The sequence below is a fragment of the Eleutherodactylus coqui genome, chromosome 7, assembly GCF_035609145.1.
Source record: "Eleutherodactylus coqui strain aEleCoq1 chromosome 7, aEleCoq1.hap1, whole genome shotgun sequence".
Classification (NCBI taxonomy): domain Eukaryota; kingdom Metazoa; phylum Chordata; class Amphibia; order Anura; family Eleutherodactylidae; genus Eleutherodactylus; species Eleutherodactylus coqui.
In genome coordinates, this window is record NC_089843.1 from 55,769,203 (window position 1) to 55,786,783 (window position 17,581).

The 17,581-nt window shown below is 43.7% G+C and overlaps 1 protein-coding gene across 1 annotated transcript in view; it reads left to right on the top strand.

The window, feature by feature from the left end:
• The window catches only part of CFAP99 (cilia and flagella associated protein 99), a 101,214-nt gene extending 100,010 nt beyond the window's left edge, over positions 1-1,204 (top strand). The window contains exon 16 of the mRNA XM_066573037.1: positions 962-1,204. Coding sequence (XP_066429134.1) covers positions 962-1,123 — 162 coding nt within the window. The 3' untranslated portion in view covers positions 1,124-1,204. The remainder of the gene's footprint in view (positions 1-961) is intronic.
• Positions 1,205-17,581: the final 16,377 nt, after the last annotated feature.

Sequence of the window (17,581 nt, forward strand, 5' to 3'; positions counted from 1 at the left end):
TTTCACCTATCAAGTGGATGGGTGAAAACTTATAGATCGGGGGAGTCTGACAGGTGGAGCCCCTACCGTTCCCAAAAATAGGGGACATGTCTCCCCCATATTTCACAGTTAAAGGTACAGTCTCCCATTTCTGTAGTGTAGTGGGCAACGGAGCCGCTGGCTGCACATGCACAGCTTCTCCATTCCTCTCAAAGGCGCTGCTCCATCCATTTTAATTGAGCAGACAGATAGTGGAGCACAGCGCTTGGCTATCTACCTGCGCTATTAAGAGGAATTGAGCCGCTGCCACGCACGTGCGATCCGCGGCTCTGTTCCCCCTACACTACAGAAATGGGAGACTGTAACTTGAATTGCGAAATAATGTGTCCCCCATTCTTGGGATCGGCAGGGGTCCAGTAAATGAGTGAACACTGAAAAAAAAATGTCCCAGCACTGGAATAGCCCTTTAACATTCTAGCAGCCTGCAGCCAACACTATTGCAACTATTCTTTAACTGTTAACCTAATTCTATCTGGTTGTGAGTTCAATCCCCACATGGTTCAGGTAGCCGGCTCAAGGTTGACTCAGCCTTCCATCCTTCTGAGGTCGGTAAAATGAGTAACCCAGCATGGTGGGGGGTAATAAACAAGTGCTGCGGAATAAGTTGTCGCTATACAAATAATAAGATTTAAAAAAATATATCTACGGCCACCTTAACTGATGAAACTTTATCCCCTGGGAATATACAAAGACGGCAAAGTACCAGCAAGTAGAGATCTTGAAATTGATACAGAAAATATATAGTAACTTCTCATTATGCAGCGAATAACCTTTATCCGCTGACACCGGGATACCTTTCTGGGCAGATAAATCTTCCACACTGCAGTATTCTACATTGCACTGTGCTTCGTATTGCTGCTGTAGAGGAACTGCTGGTTTGTAGATACTGTATGTATTTCTAGTAAAATCCTCTTTGTTGCAGAACTCTTATGAAGAGAAACACTGGAAGGAGCTGGAGGGGAGCCGGGAGCGCCAGGCGCAGCTACTGCAGTATGGGGTGGTGTCAGGAGAAACTGCTAACAGGATGGCCGCTTATCAGGCTGCAAGAAATGGGACCTCACAAGCCTATGTTATGCCATCATAACCTTCATGGACTTTATATTCTCCTTTATCCAGCAGGCTGTAAGGAGAACAGAGATACAGTAATAAATAAAAAGATAGTAAAGACACAGAGATAAAATATTCTTCTGCACAATGGTCAAGCAATGCTAGAATTTTTGCACAAGTTCTGATATTATAGCGAGTAGCGGGACTCCGCAATACCAGATTTATAGGATGGTTTTCTCCCAGGAAGTCTGTCCATGTATTGTAATGGGATAGCAAAGGAGACGACGTTGCATTACTGGCTCCTATGCTACATGTGGGCTTTTCTACTTCAGTTTCTTACTATTGTGAATTAATTTATATAGTTCAGAGTTCAGTAAGGCCACTTTCACACGGCCGAAAAAATCTGTGAGATGCCCAAATCTTGCATGAATATGAACCTCATTCTTTTGAATAGGGTCGTATACGAGGGGCTGCTGATAAGTCTTTGGCTTTGTGTTCTTTCTTTGTTTCTATGGTAATGAATGTTACATCAGATGAAAGCCTTATGTGTCTAATATATGTTTCTAAATTTTGGTGTTTGTAGCTTATGGGAACAGTGATCAAGGCACGCGGGAAAACAAAATGGCGGAGTCTAAGGCGATATTCACAGTAAAGGAGTCATAAAATTCTTGTTTCTGCAAGGAAATTCCCAAATGTTTGACAACAGATCAGAAAAGCATGCAAGTGAAAACTTCACGGTTCATTTGTCAGCGTTTCCGGACTGATAAGAACTTCTTGGATCGACTGGTCACTATGGAGGAGACCTGGATTTATTTGTATGACTCTGAAACCAAGGAGCAGTCAAAGGAGTGGAGGCACAGTGATTCTCCTCGCCCAAAGAAGATCAGGGGGCAAAAATCAGCCACTAAGGTGATGGCGTCTGTGTTCTGGGATAAGGAGGACGCACTGCTAGTGGACTACCTTCAAAATGGTTCCACCATCAATGCAAGGTATTACATTGAACTTTTGGACCAATTGAAGGCAGCTCTGAAGGCCAAAAGGCGCGGCAAGCTGTCCAAAGGAATCTTGTTCCTGCAAGACAACGCCTCCGCTCACACTGCACAAGCGACCACAGCAAAACTGGTGGAGCTAGGCTTCCAGCTGGTTGACCACCCACCTTATTCACCAGATCTAGCTCCCTCCGACTATCATCTGTTTCCAAACCTGAAGAAACACCTCAAGGGGACCAAATTTCACACCATTTCTGATGCCATGGCTGCTACAGATGACTGGTTTGAAGTACAACGGAAATCCTTCTTTTTGCAAGGCTTACAGAACTTGGAATACCGATGTAAGAAGTGTGTTGACATCAGTGGAGAGTATGTGGATAAATATAAAGTTTCATCTTCCCATCTCGTTTCTTTCTGGGTAAAGCCAAAGACTTAGCAGCACCCCCTCTTACATGAGCGTTTTTTTCTTCCCACATTGCATTGCAGTGTAGGAAAAATCGCGGCATGTCCTATCTTTGGGTGTTCCCTCGCTCATTGTTTTCATTGGGGCCAAAAAAAGCATTGCACGGTGTGTGAGGTGCATGCGAGTGCGATGCAAGGTTTCCCATTGAAAAAAAAAGTGAAATGCTTGCTGATGCTTTCAGCCGCGCCGGAGGATCGCTACTTCCCTGAAGTGACAGGAGGCGTTTTCGACACAACATTTTTGAGGGAACATTGCACGTTTCAGAGCGTGATATAGGACCAGGTTTCACAGCCTGATATTGCGCTCGCTCGTGTGAAATTAGCGTAAAGTAGGAAGAGCAGCTCTCAAGCGAAATGAAGAATAGTGTGCTCACTAAGAAAGTAGCAAGATGTAAGGAAAAAAACTAAATGTCCCACTACATTATAGGAGCTGAGCAAAAGCTGATAGGGGTGTCTGTTAACAAGCTTGCTGACAGTTTCCAATCGCACTCGGGAGAATTATGAATACAGCTCTGAATACAGACTCGCCATAAATGGTACCAAGCTGCCAAGCACAAAGTGATCAAGGTTAATCGGAAGGTACAGAATTGTCAGCGGTCTGAAAGACTGACAATACTTTTAATCAGGCGTCCTGTAGCTGTACAGTCAGCTCAAGGCTGAGCAATGCCTGTCCCCAGTACAGAGTATCAAAATAGGAGATGTCGCACATTTATCACTATTGGTCATAAGTGAGACCTCGAGGCTACAAGAATGGTCCCCCTAATGAATAGAGCAACATTATGCCTACCTGACCACCACCATGACATTCATTTATGTTGTAGTCGTAAATGGGTTAAGGCCCTATCAACACCTCTAATAACATACACACCGTTCTCCCCATGGTCCCTTCACAACTTGGTGGATCTCAAGATCCTTCGAAATTATAGAGATAGATCCATCTCTCTAAGGTTGCCATTGATTGTTGCTCAAGGTCACTAATGGGGTGCCCCATTACCACTGGGGACACTACTACGATTGGGGACACTATCAGGGATGCTTTGTTTTTGGAGCCACTATTACTTTTGAGGCCACTATTTGGGGCACTATTACCTTTGGGTCCACTAAGTGAGTGCACCATTACTACTGGAGCCACACTATTATTATTTGGGAAACTCTCAAGGGCACTATTACTATTAGGGCCATGAAGGAGGTGCACTATTACTATTGGAGCCACTAAGGGAGCTCACTATGACCACTGAAAGAGGGCACTATTACTACTGGGGCCACTAAAAGGGGTCGCTATTACTTAAGAGGCCAATGAGGAGTCACATTTTATAAACCACACCCCCTCTTACATTTTCAATATTTTTGGGTGGCGGCCCTACTGTCTAGCTTCCTGTTCTGGTTGACCCAACCAATGAATTGCATTCATTTGAATGGCCAGCATTTAATACTTCATTGAAGTAGCCACAACATTACCAGCCGATCACAATGGGTTTCAGAAGTGGCGTCCCTGATTGCTACGCTTGCTTCATTTTCATGCAGGTTTTCATGTTAAGACCACCGTTTAAAAAGAATATCGTTACTCACTGACAGCAGGCTGAGATCTTGAAAAGTTGGTTAAAGAATTGCAGTACTGAATCCATTCTGAAAAAAATCATATGAGTATGATGGAAGTCTAACGCTGTAACAAGGTGCAACACACGGCCGCCAAGCTTAGAGGAGCACCTAGTCCCGCTTACCGTGACAACATTGCATTTAAACCCTGATGTTTTATGTCCCTCTCCAGCTTCTGGGTTATAACCCTGATGTAAGGAGATGTCAGCAGAGCTCTCAGCTATAATCCCTCATTATTTGTGTCAGGTACAATGTGGAGACAGATGCACTGCGACTGATTCCTGCCCTAATACCTTTGGCGTGCTCATACTAATCTGTAAACAATGTGTATTGGCTTTATACTTCAGATGAGGAAGGAGCCGGGATGAAGGTGACAAATGGTCGTCTGGGCTCTATGGCCGACCTGTATTTTATCAATATGTGGTCATACAGATCTGACATTTTTATAGGAGGCTGTATATATTTGGTACAGGAGCAGATCGCTGCTCGTAAAGATAAAAAGGACAAGGGACGTTATGTACTAACATGTAACACTGTGGCGGTCAGAAGAATACCAGCCGGAATATTTTATTACATAACACTAATAATACAACTGTTCAGAGTTACGGTGGACGTAAAAAGTCTACACACCCCTGTTAAAGTGCCATGTTTATGTCATGTTAAAAAAAACAACGATTTTTTTCCACCTTCAATGTGACCCATAATCGGTACAATTACAGTGAAAATCAAGCTGGAAACTTTTATAGTGGAAAAATTAAAAAATAAAATTATGTGGTTGCATAAATATGCACACCCTAAGGGTGACTACCCACTACAGTTTTTTTCATTGGGAAATTCGCAGCGTTTTTTTTTCTGCAGGGGTCTATGGGACTTGTAATGTTAAAATCGCGCAAAATCGCAATTTCGCTGTAAATTGCGATTTTGCGTGATCGCGATTTTAACATTACAAGTCCCATAGACCCCAGCAGAGAAAAAAAATGCTGCGAATTTCGCAGTGAAAAAAAACTGTAGTGGGTAGTCACCCTAAAACTAATACTGGTACTTTGCTGATGTACGCTTTGACTTTATGACCGCATTCGGTCTTTTTGGATATCAGCATCTTGGCAGTCTTTGTCTACTGTTCTTTGCACAAGTGCTCCAAATCTGTTAGATTGTGAGGGTATCTTGTGTGTAGCGCCCTCTTCAGGTCAACCCACAGATCTTCAATAATATTCAGGTCTGTGCTCTGGCTGGCTCATTCCAAGACTTGGATCTTCTTCTGGCGAAGCCATTCTTTTGCTGATTTGGAGGTCTGCTTTGGGTCGTTGTCGTGCCGAAAGGTGAAATTCATCTACAGCTTTTTAGCCGAGGCCTGAAGGTTTTGTACCAAATTGACTGATATTTGGAATGGTTCATCATTCCCTCCACCTTTACTAAAGCCCCAGTTACAGCCCCAAAGTATAATGCTGCCCCCACCATCCTCTCTGCAGGTATGGAGGTCTTTTGGTGATGCAGTGTTGGCTTTACACCAAACATAAATTTTGGAATCATGACCAAAAACTTTAACCTTGGTCTCATTAGACCATAACAGGTTCTCCCACATACTTCTGGCAGACTTGGTGTAGGTTTCGGCAAAACATAGCCGGGCTTGGATGCTTTTCTTTGTTAGAAAAGGCTTTCGTCTTGCTCTCTACTCCACAGACCAGACATATGAAGAATACAGTAGATGGTTATCACAATCCCAATGAATAGAATTCTAAATGCTCCTCTTCAATATTTACTTCTCCGCTTGTCTTGCTATAAAAATCCCTTCTGTGCTGCGTGGAAACAAAGAGGAGAGAGAAAATTTGTCTTACCTTAAAGGAGATGTCCCGCGCCGAAACGGGTTTTTTTTTTTTTAAACCCCCCCCCCGTTCGGCGCGAGACAACCCCGATGCAGGGGTTAAAAAAACCACCCGCACAGCGCTTACCTGAATCCCGGCGGTCCGGTGACTTCAATACTTACCGCTGAAGATGGCCGCCGGGATCTTCTACCTTCGTGGACCGCAGCTCTTCTGTGCGGTCCACTGCCGATTCCAGCCTCCTGATTGGCTGGAATCGGCACGTGACGGGGCGGAGCTACACGGAGCTACACGGAGCCCCATAGAGAACAGGAGAAGACCTGGACTGCGCAAGCGCGGCTAATTTGGCCATCGGAGGGCGAAAATTAGTCGACTCCATGGGAACGAGGACGCTAGCAACGGAGCAGGTAAGTAAAAAACTTTTTATAACTTCTGTATGGCTCATAATTAATGCACAATGTATATTACAAAGTGCATTAATATGGCCATACAGAAGTGTATAGACCCACTTGCTGCCTCGGGACAACCCCTTTAATTTTGCTTTCCTCAAGTCTGAAGTCAGCATATATATACCCTCACAATAAATTATAGTTGCAGCTATTTGTTTCTATTTGTTACACATGTATGAGAAGGTTCTTATAGGCCAGCAATTAATTATGCTGATTCTTTCATTGATCATTCTAGGTGGGTGGCTCTAGGGTGGAGTCTGGGGGAAAAAATATTCCTTCTGTTCTGCCTTAGGACTTCAGGGAAGCAAAATTAAATGGAAGACAAATTTTCTCTATAATACTGACCCCTATGTACAAGCATAAAACTACTACAATACTGCTCCCAATATACAAGAATATAACTACTACAAACCCGTCTCCTATGTATAAGAATATAACTACTAGAATACTGCCCCGACGTACAAGCATAAAACTGCTAGAATACTGCCCCCTATGTACAAAAATACAACGACTAGAACACTGCCCCCTATGTACAACAATATAACTACTTTAATACCCCCCTTATGTATAAACCTAAAACTACTACAATACCACCCCCTATGTACAAGCATAAAACTACTATAATACCGTCCCTATATGGAAGAATGAAACTAATACAACACTGCCCATATGTACAAATTTAAGACTACTACAATACAGCCCCATATGTACAAGCATCAAACTACTACAGTACCGCCCTCTACGTACAAGCATAAAACTACTACAATACTACCCCTATATACAGGGATTTAACTATTACAACACCGCCCACTATGTACAATAATATAACTACTACAACACTTCCTCCTATGTACAAGCATAAAACTACTATAACACCATCCCCTATGTACTAGTATATAACTACTACAACACTGCCTCCTATATACAAGCATAAAACTACAACAATACTGCCCCCTATGTACAAGCATAAAACTACTACAATACTGCTCCCAATATACAAGAATATAACTACTACAATACTGTCTACGATGTATAGGAAAGGAATATAACTACTATAATACTGCCCCCTATATACGAGCATAAAACTACAACAATACCGCCCACTATGTACAAGCATAAAACTACTACAATACCATCCCTATATAGAAGAATAAAACTAATACAACACCGCCCATATGTACAAACTTAAAACTACGACAATACTGCCCCCTATGTACAAGCATAAAACTACTACAACACCGTCCCCTATGTACTAGTATATAACTAGTATATAACTACTACAACACTGCCTCCTATGTACAAGCATAAAACTACTACAACACCACCCCTAAGTATAAGCATTTAACTACTACAATACCACTCCCTATGTACAAGGATATAACTACTACAATACTACCCCCTATATACAAGAATATAAGTTCTAGAATACTCGCTCCTATGTACTAGAATATAACTATTATAATACTGCTCCTATGTACAAGAATATAATTTCTATAATACTGCCCCATATGTACAAGAATATAACTACTATAATACTGCCTCCTATGTACAAGGATATAACTACTATAATACTGCCTCCTATGTACAAGGATATAACTAGTATAATACTGCCCCCTATGTACAAGGATATAACTACTATAATACTGCCTCCTATGTACAAGGATATAACTACTATAATACTGCCTCCTATATCCAAGAATATAACTACTATAATACTGCCCCCTATGTACAAGAATAAAACTACTATAATACTGCCCCCTATGTACAAGAATAAAACTACTATAATACTGTCCCTATGTACAAGAATATAACTACTTATAATACTGTCCCTATGTACAAGAATATAACTACTATAATACTGTCCCTATGTACAAGAATATAACTACTATAATACAGCTCCCTATGTACAAGAATATAACTACTAGAATACTGCCCCTATGTACAAGAATGTAACTACGATAATACTGCCCCCTATGTACAAGAATATAACTACTATAATACTGCTCCTATGTACAAGAATATAACTACTATAATACTGCTCCTATGTACAAGAATATGATTTCTATAATACTGTCCCATATGTACAAGACTATAACTACTATAATACTGCCCCCTATGTACAAGAATAAAACTACTATAATACTGCCCCTATGTACAAGAATATAACTACTATAATACTGTCCCTATGTACAAGAATGTAACTACTATAATACTGCCCCCTATGTACAAGAATATAACTACTATAATACTGCCTCCAATGTACAAGAATATAACTACTATAATACTGCTCCGATGTACAAGAATATAACTTCTATAATACTGCCCCTATGTACAAGAGAATTATCTACCATAATACTGCCACCTATATACAAAAATATAACTACTACAATAGCGCTCCCCTATGTGCAAGCATATAACTTCTCTTAACACTGCTATTACACATAAGAATACTAGTAATTATTAGGAAATTATAGTACCAGTGTTTCTAGTGGCACAATGCGTCACACAGCTGTGCTGCATGGTACATGAATTATGATCCCCACACATCACACACACAGCTCTATTACATCCATTCTAATTCCCATGCATTACACACAGTTCTACTACATCCATCTTGATTCCCACACATTACACACACAGCTGCACTACATTGTACATCCATTATGATCCCCACACATCACACTCACACAGCTCTACTATATCCATCTTGATTCCCAAACAAGAAAAGCACAGCTTGGCTCCTCTCACAGCAGTCACGTCACCACAGGTCCTTCAGCCCACTGGATCCCTGTGGTGGCGGTAGATCAGGGTCTTCTGTGAAGACTGCTGAGTTGTGCCTGAGATAATAACGGCTTAGTTTTATTCTCATTTTGTTGTTTTTGTCCTCCCCTTCCAAGAACCCTAACTATGTTGTTCTTCTAAAAGTCAGGCTTTGTGTTTTATATATCCTGTAGGACCTGTGATGATGTCACCAGGGGGTGGAGCACGAGAAGAACCCACATAGAGTGCTTTCTACCAAACTGCAGAATGGCTCCTCCCACAGTAGTGACATCACCGCATGTCCTTCAGCCCACCAGATCTCGGAGGTGAAGGTAGGTTGGTGTCTTCTGTCAGAACTGCGTTGTGTCTGAAATAAAAATGGCTTGGTTGTATTCTCATTTTGTTATTTTTGTCCTTCCCTTTTCAAGAGCCCTAACTGTGTTGTTCTTCTGTTGGTCAGGCTCTGTGTTTTTTATATTTTGTAGGCCCTTCGATGATGTCACCAGGGGCGGAGCATGAGAAGAACTCACATTCATACTCACTGACAAGTGGTCGTTAGTAGCTTGATAACTGCTATTATATTGCCTCCTATGTAGGTGTACCACATGCTGATTTATTGTGGAATTCATCCAGCTCATTGGAACTGGTAAAATCCACTGGGAAAATCCACATGAGACAAGACACATACTGTGGATTTAACATCTGCATCACAGGCCAATCCTACTGCAGGATTCCACGCAGCCTTTTCTGCAGCATGTGGAACTAGCACACCTTCCTGCATTGTGCAGCCGCCCGGAGAGGTATTGCAGGCTCTCTCCCATTCACTTCAATAACAGAGAGCCTACAATTCCTTTCTGGGGCGCTGTACAATATAGAAAGCCGCACTAAGTCCAGTGTGCAGCAGCTCCAAGAAACAGCTGATCAGTGGGGGTCCTGGGCAGCAGATGACTTATCCGCAGGATAGATCATCCATAAAAAAATCCTGGAAAACCCCTTAAATAACCACAATTTATATTCTCGGGTAACAAAAGTTTTCATGAGTTTGATTAATCTGTCAAGACCAGTTATATTTGATCCCCATAATTTACATTTTGAGGCTCAAAGATCAGGGAACGGGAAGTCTGAGGAGCAGTGCTTGAAACTCATCGTGCGCCCGTTCCTGCGCTGTCCCCTTCCAAAGTGCGCAAATGCTAGCAGTCTTCTTAGCTCACTCTGAGCACACGTTCTCCCATTCATCTGTGTAGGAGACCGCGCGCACAGAGTGGGCTGAGAAGAGTCACGCTGCTGGCGCTCATGGACTTCAGGTGGGACACAGAGCTGGCACAAGGTGCCCAGTGAGTATCAAGCACTACTCCCCAGACTCCCCATCCCTACTTTTGAGCCCCATAGCAGAGTTCATGGGGCTCAAAGATCATGACAGTTTCCCTTTAAGTTTCCACAAACTTTAGATAGCTGTCGACTGACAGCTAGCTACTCCACCCAAATCCATACGCCTTGCCAAACTGGCATCTTTTCAATATCAAGAGGGAAATAAGCAACCGCCAGAATCTTTTGGGAAGGAAGAATAGGAAGACACTCGATGCTTCTTTCGGCTTCTTTCACACTATTTTTTGGTTGCACTTATTGACCCTTAAAATTGTATGTACCAAAGAGCCCTGCATTTTTTTCCCTATAGAAGAGCCTGTGAAATATGAGAGAACAAGACATCAAGCCTACAGCGTGCTGCAACTGCCATAAAAGCCAAAAACATGAATTGCACTATTTGTAGTGTGTTATATACTTCTCCACTTACTTATAAATACCATCTGGCTGCAGTATTTTATGCCACCAGAAAGAGGCAAAAAACACCTGGAACAACGCCACTAAAATCATGCCATTTCTTTAGAAAAAACGGTGTGAAACCTCCCTTTCTCTGGTATATTTTCATGAAAATCGACTTTTTCTTGTACAGTATATCTCTCGTTTGGTAGAACCTGTGCTTCTGATTAAACTATAGCACCATCTGCAGGCCATATGATGCATTACACAGACTGAAAAACTATTGGTGACTATAAATGGAGAGGCTGCCCAGAGGAACCAATCAGATTCCAGCTCTTTAATTTTCCAGTGCAGATTAGATAGGGAGTACATTTGGAGGAACTACGCCACACCTCAGACCAGAAACCCACCAACAACGGGCATTGCCAAAATACGTGTAATAAGGTCCCCTGGCTTGTGCCACATCTCCAACAAAGTGGGGAGAACGCTGGTATCATTTTATGTAATCGGGAGGGCACCTTGTGCCAACATAAGAGGTTTTTGACTCTCGATACCTGCATCTTAGTTGAGATGGAGGACTTATGTGTATTAGGGCTTATTCAGACGACCGTATATTGGCCGGGTTTTTACGCCTTGCCGATATACGGTGTCCCTTTCTGCAGGGGGAAGAGGCGGGCCGGGAGCAATGCACTAAGCTCCCGCCCCTTGCCGATGTTTGCAATGGGAGGGGTGGGACAAGGGCGGAGCTAAGTTCCGCCCCATCCCGCTGCTTCCCATTACAGATACTGGAGAGGGGGCGGGAGCTCAGTGCACTGCTCCCAGCCAGGCCCGTCTCCTCCTCCTGCAGAAAGGGACACCATATATCGGCTGGGTGTGAAAACCTGGTTGATATACGGACGTGTGAAGAAGCCCTTAGGTGTAGACTTTAGTTACCTGTTCAGGTGTAAGCAATATCGACAAATCTTTTTCCCAAGCTAGGACATATGAAGGTGGTAATATGTTGTATATACGTGAAAGGGTGCGGCTAGAGGGACCTGTCCCACTGCAGAATTGCTCAAAAGGGGTCTTTGCTCTTAAGAATCCCAGGGCCAGGGATTAGAGGGTGAGTTCAGGCCGGGACTCCGTGCAGCCAGTCCAAGTGTGAAACACCCATATCCTCATACTAACGTAAACCAGCGTTGGATTTGTGACAAGCCGCGTTGTCTTGTTGGAAGTATGGCCGACCATTCCCAGAATATTACCACATTGTCGGCAGCACATTATTGTCTAGAATGCCAGTGTACACCTCTGTGTTCATGGTTCTTCACTACAACCAACGAACCGAGACCATATCAACGGACCATTGCGGAACCTCTGCCACCATCAGATGTAACACTGTTACATTCAAGTCTAAGCATAACTTTTTATACTGGCCCTATATTGTGCTCGGCAGTGTGTGATTTCCCCGCAGATGCGAGGCATTTTTCTATCAAAATGAGATTTGCCAATAGGAAACTTCGTATTGCACTCACATGTACCTAGCATGTGGTGCAATGCTTTGCCGACCCCATTGAAAACAATGGACAAGGCGCTGCAAGGCATTCCGATGGAACGCCCAAAGATAAGACATGCTGCAATTTTTTTCGAGCACTACGATGCCGGGAAAATCGCTCATGTGTATGACCCCATTGAAAAGAATGGTGTTCACATTCATATGATATTTGTGATTTTATCAGCTGTGTGAAGACTGGGCAGCTAGGTAACAAGGGGCGAACCCAATGAAGATTTAACAGTCCACCTTTATGTGTTTCCACCCCTCAGCTGGTAATGAGGGCTACTGAGTTGGCTTGTCCAATTAGAATCTGCCTTCCTCTCAAAACCAGTTTGCACAGGCTGGGTGCTGCCATCCAAGAAAAAAGTGACCCTAAGGGCGCCCACCCACTGGCGTTTGCGATTTTCGTGCGTTTTTCGCGGCGGTTTTTGCGGCGTTTTCGCGGCTTTTTCGCGCCTTTTCCATTAATTTCCATTGACATTCATGGGTGCATTAGGAGAAAAATAAGGACACATATGCAACTGACAGTTCCTATGTTAAAAATCGCAACGCACCGCAAAAAAAAACGCCAGTGGACAGGAGTACATTCAATTCTAATTGCTCTTGAGAAAAAACGCAAAACGCAAAGAAAAAAAATCGCCCTAAGGGCGCCCACCCACTGGCGATTTTTTTTCCCTGCGAAATTCGCAGCATTTTTTCTCTGCAGGGGTCTATGGGACTTGTAATCGCGATTTTAACATTACAAGTCCCATAGACCCCTGCAGAGAAAAAAATTCTGCGAATTTCGCAGGGAAAAAAAATCGCCAGTGGGTGGGCGCCCTAATATCGCTGCGTTTTTTTTACGCAATTGTCAATAGGACTTTCTAATGTTAAAAACGCATGGCACAAAAATCGCAAAGCACAAACTTGCAATTTTTGTGTGATGCAATTGGGTTGCGTTGTGTTTTTAACATTAGAAAGTCCCATTGAATATCGCATTAACAAAAAACGCAAGTGTGTGGGAGCCCTAAGTCCTTGTTCACACAGGGGTGTTTATGTGCCAGGGCTCAGGTGCGTCTAGCCGCTTGGGTCCCCAGCAATGTAGTGAAGTTCTTTCAGCAGCCGGGGATTTAAAATCCCCGCCTGCTGAAAGGGCTGTATCTGATTAGCTGAGCGCTCAACCAATCACAGGCAGCGTCAGCCATTCATTGAATGACAACTGAGTGCTGCCTGTAATTGATCACAGTGCTCAGCCAATCACAGGCAGCACTTGGCCAATTCATTGATAGACTACCTGCCCTGCTATGGCATTACATCATACTGCAGGAGCGATTAAAGCATCGCAAGTTGTTGTTCAGTCTGGGGAATAACGTTATCATGTATTTTTTGTTGCAGTTTGTGCGCCATAAAAACAAGACGCACTGAAAGATGGCGCCAGTTTTTTTTTTCTTCATTTTACTCCACTTAGAATTTTTTTAAAGTTCTTCAGTACATTATATGGCACATTAAATAGTACCATTAAAAATACAACTCATCCCACAAAAAAAAGGGGGGGGGGAGGAAAAAGCGAAAATGGGGAAAAAAGTGCCTCATCTTTAAGGGGTTAAAGAGGTTTTTCAGGGCTAAACTATTGATGACTTATCCTCTAGTCCAATGTTTCTGGATCCCCACTGATCAGCTGACTGAAGTGACAGCGGTGCTGGAGTGCGTACCCAGCTGCTTCAGTCTATACCAGGCTCTCAAGTCATGTGACGTCACAGGTCTGAGAAGACGCGGGGGTGCTTGGACCCCCAATAATAATCTGATATTGATGACCAATCCTGATGATGACCCAATATTGTTATCCCAGAAAACTTCTTTAAATAAATATATGCCATCCCAGTGATTTTGGTGAGATTCGCTGGCCCTAGTATAAATATCTAGCCTCCCCCCTGATGTTGTGCGACAGAAGGATTGAGCATGTTAAATCTCCCCCATGTCCAACCCTACATTTCTAAGGGAGATAAACCGCTGCCAGGGGATCATCGTTTTATCCTCTTCCCACTTGACTGTGCCGAATCGGGAGGAATAGTCGTTGTGTGATCACACAGATACCTCTAGGGATCTTATATCGGGCATGGAGAGATGCAGTTGCATGCTGGGTAGTATAGTTGCCAGTGCAGCCGTAGGTCGCCCAGGGAGTATCTTCGCATAATACTCGCTCGAGCTTATATGGTTGCCTTGGCGGCTGTACCAACCATTAGATCGGCATGTCTGTTGCTAGTCCGCATGCAAGATATGCAAATTTTACAATGAATTTGTCCGTGGCGCAAAATTCAGCCACATGTAATTCTATTCTGCAGGTGTAACCTTACGTTGCAGTAAAGGCCCATTTACACGCAACAATTATTGCTCAAAAGATGTCTTTTGAGCGACAATCGTTGTATCATTTACAGCGCAAGATGATGACTCAAGATGAGCGATCACCTTGCGCTGCGAGCGGAGGATGCAGAAGACAAGCGGGGTGTTCCCGCTTGTCTTCTGCATCCAGCTGTACCCCGCTCCGAGCGCCTGGCTGTTATACAGCTGAGCGCTCCCAGCGGAGGATGCAGAAGACAAGTGGGGTTGCCCCCGCCTGTCTTCTTCATCCAGCTGTTTTCTGCACGGAGCATGGAGAACACAGCTGTACCGCTCTGTTCTTCATACCCAGCCTGAGATCAGGGAGCTAAATACAGCTGAAACAATAGTATCAGCTGTATCCCGCTGTGAATCCCTGATAAGGCTCATCCACGTCTTTCAGCACGCTGAGAGACAATGATGAGCGACGGCTTAACTAAAACTGCACGATGTCAGTGCATTTACACACAACGATTATCGCTCAAAAGACAGATTTTGAGTGAATTTTGAGCGATAATCGTTGTGTCTAAATGGGCCTTTACACAGTGGTTTTCGCTGCGAAAATGCAGCATGGCCGCACAATGCAGTACCCTTAGCCTGCGCTCACACAGTGTAATCTGACACGGATTAGACACTGAATCTGCTTGTAAGGCTGGTTTGACACGGGCGAGACGCACAAAACTCGGGAGAATATGAATCCCACTCTTTTGAATGGAGTCATGCACATAGGCGATGCTGTGAGAAAGAAAAGTCGCTGCATGTCCTATTTTTTCGCATTCCTCTGAGCGCATCGCCCATTGATTTCAATGGAGCCTTAAATCTGCCTGCACGCGACCGGGTCGGATTCCATATGCGGGAGCCCACAGCAGAATCCAACCCTGTGCCCGGCTGGCATCCGCACGTGCCTGTCATTTCTTCTTCTTTTCTGTACCGTCCGATCCGCGGCACACGCACAGCTAACACTGCAGAAGTGCTGCGGATCCCGCAGTAAAGCAGGAGATTTAAAAAAAACCAAAACCCTGTACTGCGCATGTCTGATGGCGAGCCGTGAGGCTCATGCGCAGTACAGCAAACCCGGAAGTGTAGGAATCCCGCTGCCGGGGAACCACAGGTAAATAGGGCTCACGGGACGCGGGCAGGGCTGGATTCCATGTGCGATTTTCTGCACGGAATCCGACCCGCCCGTGGACATGAGGCCTTGATCTGCAGCGAATCTGTGTGAGCATAGCAGGGATTTCCATCCCAAGTCCGTCAGTCGGTTTTGTTTTTGGGGAATACAAACAGAATTAATCGCGTCCATTTTTTCCACATTGGGTTTTCAAAAAAACGGAATGCTTTCAGTTTGATTCTATTACGAATCAGTTTTTCAGACGGCGCAAATAGCACTGCAGACTGCGCTATTTGTTCTGTTAAAAGAAAAAAACGGAACTAAAACGGAATGGAATCAAAATTAAAGTATTCCGGGGTTTTTTTTTTTTAACCCATTAAAATCAATGCTGAAAAAATGGACACGAATAATTTCCTTTTTTCTGCTACAAAAATGGGACAGAAGGAATTCAGTTATCCCCTAAGGGCTCCTCCACACTGGCGATCGCGATTCGCTGCGAGAAAATCGCAGCTTTCTTCAGGCGATTTTTGAGCATCAATGATGCTTTTTCTTGTGAAAAATCGCGCATCGCATCACTGCCACCTGCGATTTTCTAACACGTAAGTCAAGAGTTTAAAAATACATTGCATCGCACGAAAATCGAAGGTAATGCGTTACGATAAAGAGGGGTTCCATAGGGAAAAATGGGGTAGAACAAAAAAAAAAGCAAAACGCAGAAAGATAGGAAATGCATGAGTGAAAACATTGCAATGAGAATGAAACCATTGAAAATCATTGGCTTCCTAATTCTGCGTCTTCACTCCCTCTCGCATCATGCGACATTTATCACAAATGTAGAGGCACCTTTAGGGCTTGTTTACATGAGCGACATGGTCACACGTGTTTGGTGCAATGTAACACGCGCACAACTCACGCCACTATGAAATACTTTCGTTTGAATGTATTTATCCACGTAAGGAGAATAAATAGCGTGTTCCGTTTTTGGACGTCTTCTCGTTACGCCTCGTCCGTTGTTTTCAATGGGACCTTAAAAGACGTCGTATGACACTCGTATGCTATGCGATGTGCATGCGAGTGCGATGACGGAAGTCACTGGGAAACGCGCTTCTATCACACGCATGACGATCGCAAGTTTACAGAAGCGATGCGATTTTGAATCAAAAACGCTTTGCATCGCTGTGAAAAACGCTGAGTTTCTCGCCCGTGTGGCTGAAGCGTAATGTAGGTGTGAACAAGCTCTCATGCAGCCCCTTGAGCTCTATATCCTAAAGGGTGGGCCATAGAAACATACACTGTACTCTATCTAGAAAACAAATGTCAGTTGCCCATAGCAACCAATCACAGCACAGCTTTCATTCGTTATACTGCTGAGGTAAAATGAAAGCTGCGCTGTGATTGGTTGCTAGGGTCAACAAAGGCTGATTTTCTTTTAGACACCTTTTATGTGCGTGTTGTGGCTACTTTTCATTGTTGCTCCCTGTATAACATGAAATGAAATAAATTGCATTAAAAAAAAATCGTACAAAACAAATAATTGTGACTAGTCTACAGAGAGCATCACGTGCTCATCACTGCGCCGCAAAGCGCTGCGAGCTGACATAACGACGCCGAAACCATGCCAGTACGCATGCGCCCAATGGCAACAGCACATGCGCACTACTACAGTC